The sequence below is a fragment of the Grus americana genome, chromosome 26, assembly GCF_028858705.1.
Source record: "Grus americana isolate bGruAme1 chromosome 26, bGruAme1.mat, whole genome shotgun sequence".
Lineage (NCBI taxonomy): Eukaryota > Metazoa > Chordata > Aves > Gruiformes > Gruidae > Grus > Grus americana.
In genome coordinates, this window is record NC_072877.1 from 5297642 (window position 1) to 5302520 (window position 4879).

The 4879-nt window shown below is 49.4% G+C and overlaps 1 protein-coding gene across 1 annotated transcript in view; it reads left to right on the top strand.

Moving 5' to 3' along the window:
* Window positions 1–251: 251 nt before the first annotated feature.
* The window catches only part of SLC4A5 (solute carrier family 4 member 5), a 13726-nt gene continuing 9098 nt past the window's right edge, over window positions 252–4879 (top strand). The window contains exons 1-3 of the mRNA XM_054804359.1: window positions 252–319; window positions 2878–3038; window positions 3273–3428. Coding sequence (XP_054660334.1) covers window positions 267–319; window positions 2878–3038; window positions 3273–3428 — 370 coding nt within the window. The 5' untranslated portion in view covers window positions 252–266. The remainder of the gene's footprint in view (window positions 320–2877; window positions 3039–3272; window positions 3429–4879) is intronic.

Here is a 4879-nt window from a genome sequence, read left to right on the forward strand (position 1 = left end):
TTAGAATTTCCCCACTCCTCAATGTCTCTCACCTTAAACATTTTCCTCTAAATCTGCTTTTTTTTACCCCAGGATCCTAAATAGCCCTACAGATCCCTCTTTACCCCTCCAGGACTTTCCGTATGGGAACGGTGCGGGATCATCTCATCTGTCCGATGGTAGACCTCTTTTTTTCCCGTCTCCCGGCAGTGTCACCGGCTGCCGAACGCCTCCGCTACATCTTGGGGGAAGATGATGAGCCTCCCAACCCCACACTCTTCACGGAGATGGACACACTGCAGCATGACGGCGAGGAGATGGAGTGGAAAGAGTCGGCCAGGTGAGGAGGGAGGGGAGATGCTTTGGGTTGAAAATATGTCGGGTGAAGATCTGCCCCCCTGCCAAATATCCCTGGGTGGAAACGGGGTCATGGAATGAGCATCGTTTTTAATGAGGTTAAAAAAGCCATGCCCAAATTAGGGAAATGCAGAAAACACAGTGTTTGGGGGGGCTTTGCACGGCGGCTGCAGCCTGCCAAGGAGGAGGAGAAGGAAGGGAAGAAGATTTCCCATGTTTCCCACATCTCCCCAGATTGGATTGACCCCAGAGCTGGGGCTTTTCCCATTCCCAGTCACAGCATGAGAGCAAAGCCCTGCAAAAAGGGCTGGGAGGGTGAAAAAAAACTGGGTAACATGCTGGAAAACCGGAGAATTAGAGCAAAGAGCCGGGAAGTGGGAATAGGTGACATAAAGAACATTTTCCCAAGTCTTTTTTTTTTCCACACACACTTTCGCTGGCTAGGCCATGAGATAAACTTCTCCCACCCCTCAAGCAATAATAATAAAACACCCACCCATTACATCTTAAATAAAAGTATTAGAGGAGTTGCAAGTGGCGTTTGTTTTACTGAATTAGGGAAAAATCTTAAATCTGAGTGGGATTTTCTCTTCGAAGCCTCAGCTGTGTTAAGGGCTAGTAGGGTGGGGTTATTTTGGGGAGCTTTCGGAAGGGAGTCAGGGGTGCTGGTGGCATTCCAAGGCCTTTTCTTTCAGTAGCACATGCACAATTTCCGAACCCGGGTGCAGAGGTTCACCTGAGGGATAAGGAGAGAGCAGGATCAGGCCCTGAGGCCGCTCATCCTATCTCTTGGGCTGGTTATTTGCATCACTAAAATTTTGGAAAGCTCTTAAGCATTTTCCTGGCTGCCAGCTCTGCTCAAAATGCAGCAGCGCAGGGATGCTGTCGCTAAAATTCTTTATTTCCCCCCGCAATTTTGCGTAGGTCTGTATCTACTCATCCCTCCCCGCTCCCCAAAAGCAGCTCAGAAAACAAAAAGTCAGCATTTGCATTGGGATTTTCATCAGGGAGAGCTTGAGATGTAGGTTTCCAAATTCCCCCTGGGAGGATGGAGGTTTCTCAACTCCTGGATTTCCACTCTCCGGTGAGGAGAGGTTCAGCCTCTTTAGCCGCAGGAGAGCAGCTCCTTGGTGGGAGCAGCGCTACGTGGGGCTAAATCCACAATAAATGGAAATAAATAGAAATAAAGAAGCCGAGCACAGCAGGGAAGACAGGGTTTGGCTGTAGCCTTGGTGAAAGCATCGCGGGATGCTGGTCTCGGGGCAAAGGCGCCACTGGAGACGTGCCTCAAGTCCCACGCGTCGACCCGAGCTGCCGCCCTATGTGCGTGCTAACCCACTTTCAGCAGGAAAATGGGGCAAAAAAGAAACGAAAAGCAACGTGATCGGCTTTGGGGACGATGGGGCTTAGTATGTGCTATGGCGGGAAGCTTGAATTTCCTCCCAATAAAAGCAGCGTTGTTTGATGGGCTGGAGAAGGGGTTTCTGCAAAGAAATCAGGGTGGGAAGCTTTGGAGTGATGGGCACTAGGGCCGGATTTTATGTTTTTGGATGCGCTGGGGTTTTGTACCCAGCACAGACCATTTCTGGCACTCACAGATAATATTTTTGGGGCTTTTTTAATAGGGACACCTGGCATTTTCTCTTTGCAGCAGCATTTTAATGCGCACCTCTGCAGCCAATACGATCCCAGGCTCTCCCCACCTTTCCCCTGCAGCGGTCGTGAGCCATCAGCTATTTCCAAAACCCTTCTCCTCCTACATCCTTTCCGTCTGTGCCCTCTGCGGCGGCAGGAGCCCAAATCCCAGTTGTACCAGGTAGAAGTTGTAAGGCTAAGTCCTGTGAAGGCTAATCCATGGAGCCTGCAAACCTCCTGTAAAGGAAAAGCAGCTTTCTTCCCCAAATCAACATCTTGCCGAGAGCCGCCTGCCCTCCCCGGGGCCTGAGCCCTGTTTCCAGGGAGCTGGGAGAAATCAGCCACCATTCCTGAATTTGCTCTGAAGTCTTTGTTTTGTAAAATTAAGGAAAAATAAGGAGGTGGAAGGGCTGATTTCCAAGGGCTTGTAAACCCTCTCATCTCCTACTGTGGGAATGAAGTGCCCAGAAGTCTGAGCATTGCTAAGAAATCAAAAAGACTTTTGCAACGCCCCGGGTTTTTGCTTCCCTGTGTGCACGGCTGGTCCGCGCAGGTGCGGATCCTGGCTGAGGCGAGGTCAGCTCCATGGGAAATGCAAATCTCGCAGGAGCGGTTTGAGGAGGGTCACATCCTCTGAGTTGAGTTCAGTGGTGGAGCTGAGAGGTTTTGTTCTGCCCTGCAACTGCGCAAGCAGCACTTTGCCTACCGATGTTACTTGATTTCTCCATTCCCATCCTGAATAACAAGGAAAAACTTTGCAGGATGAATTAATTCACGCTGGCAAAGCCGCCCGCAGAAGGGAAACTCCACAGGAAAAGCAATTCTCTTATTCTCAATTCTCTTATTCTCTTCTCACACAACATCCCCGCTCCGGGCCCGTCCCAACGGCTGTTGCTCTCATTTCAGGTGGATAAAGTTTGAAGAAAAGGTGGAGGAAGGCGGGGAGAGGTGGAGCAAGCCCCACGTGTCCACGTTGTCTTTGCACAGCCTGTTTGAGCTGCGGACGTGTCTACAGACGGGAACAGTGCTCCTGGACTTAGATGGCTACTCTTTGCCCCAAATTATAGGTAGGAGCCAGGGGGTATCAGTGGTTTCAGGTGGCTTTTTCCCCACGTCCTAAAGTGCTGGGAACAGATTTAAATGCATTTACTTGCTACATGCAAATATAAACCAACTTGCACGGGAATAAGCGAAGACAGGAGTTGGGAACCATCAACCTGGTTCAGTAAGTGTTGTCTTGAGCTTTCTGGGAGGGTTTGCAGTGGGGTAACCCACACACTTCCCTCATTTGGTGTTTGCAGACGATGTCATTGAGAAGCAGATCGAGGATGATCTGCTCAAGCCAGAACTGCGGGAGAAGATAACCTACGTGCTCCTCAGGAAGCACCGTCACCAAACTAAGAAGCCAATCCACCGGTCCTTGGCTGACATCGGCAAGTCCGTCTCCTCCAACACAAGTGAGTCCGTGGGGTCCAACCTGTGCCCGGTTGCATCCTTGAGTCTTTGGTGAGCAAGCCTGGAGGGTGGAGGATCTATGGGGAAGAAAAGGGGGGAACCAAACTATTTGGGGCACCCAGTTATTTGCTGCATTGAGAAAGACCCCAAAAGCTCTGCCATCGGTGGCTTTAAGGTTGGGGGTTGTTGGGAGCCAGAAGCCAAGGAGATGTCTGCTGAGATGGACAACAGTGTTGTGTGAGGGACACCGGCATTGGTGGTTGCTTGGCCAAAGGGCTTTCTGGCAGAGGAGCCTACAGACAAATCCAGTCTGCTCCGCGCTTGAACCTGCCTATTTTTGAGCCATTATAAAAGGGGATTTGTTTGTTTTCACGGTAGATTATTTACTTAAACAGAGGTCATTTGGTGGAGCCCAGGATTTGCCCAAGCTCTGGCTGCTCCCCGGGTAGACAGAAACAGCAGCGCCAAGGCTCAAAGTGCACATGGAAGAGGCCATTGATAAGCAATATTCCCACCCTGTGGCCATCCCCAGGTCTCAAAGTAGCCATCATCCGCATGGGAGGGCTAGATATTTGAGCTAACGTTTGCCCAGAAGCCTTCAAAACAGAGCACGACTTGGAAATGTTGTGGTTAGTCCCTGTAGATAGGAGAAATAGGGGCATCTTTCGTGTTTCTAGTTCCTTGCTGAGACGATGGCATCGCTTTGAGTTTGCAAACAGGGACACCAAGGAAAAGATGGTCATTGGCAGGAGCAGAGGGGTCCTTCACATTTCTTGTGCCAGTGGCAACTCTGTGATATTGGAATAAATACCACCAGCACATTGAAAATAGGGTCACCCCCAGTGGGAATTTCATTGTTATTTTTAGTGGGTTTAGGAAAAAAAAAAAAGAGGATAGATGCTGTGGTTGCAGCTGGTGTCTCAGAGAGATGCAGAGCAGCTCAAGAGAACTGGTCCAGATGTTTTTTTTCCCAAGGAAAACACAGTTTTGGGAATTCAGGAGGTTGTCGGAGAAAATGCTGGGCGTAACATAGAAAAATGCCTGGGGGAAAAGGGAAGTCTTTATAGTGAAGTAATTCCATTCAAACATCTGAGATATTGAAAAATGGGACTCGTCACCAGTTTGGGGAGGGGAAACATTCACGTGAAACTTGGTGGTGGCCAACATACGTATGTTGCAGTGTGAAGTTCATGGCAGATTTCAAGTGTAGTTTTCTTTGGAGAATTAGGAGATTAAAAAGCAAAATAAAGTGTTGGGTCTTCCTAAGTAACAGAAATTACGCTTCTAAACCAATTTATAGCCTCACGGAGAGCATTGGTGGGGCATGGGGTGGTGCAGGCTCCTTGCACGGAGCCTCTGCAGCAGGAAGACTTGGGGTAAGACAGTTTGTTCTTTGCTAATGCTAAAATGACCATGAGTGGGATAAAAGTGCAAATGAGAGTGGGAGGGAAAA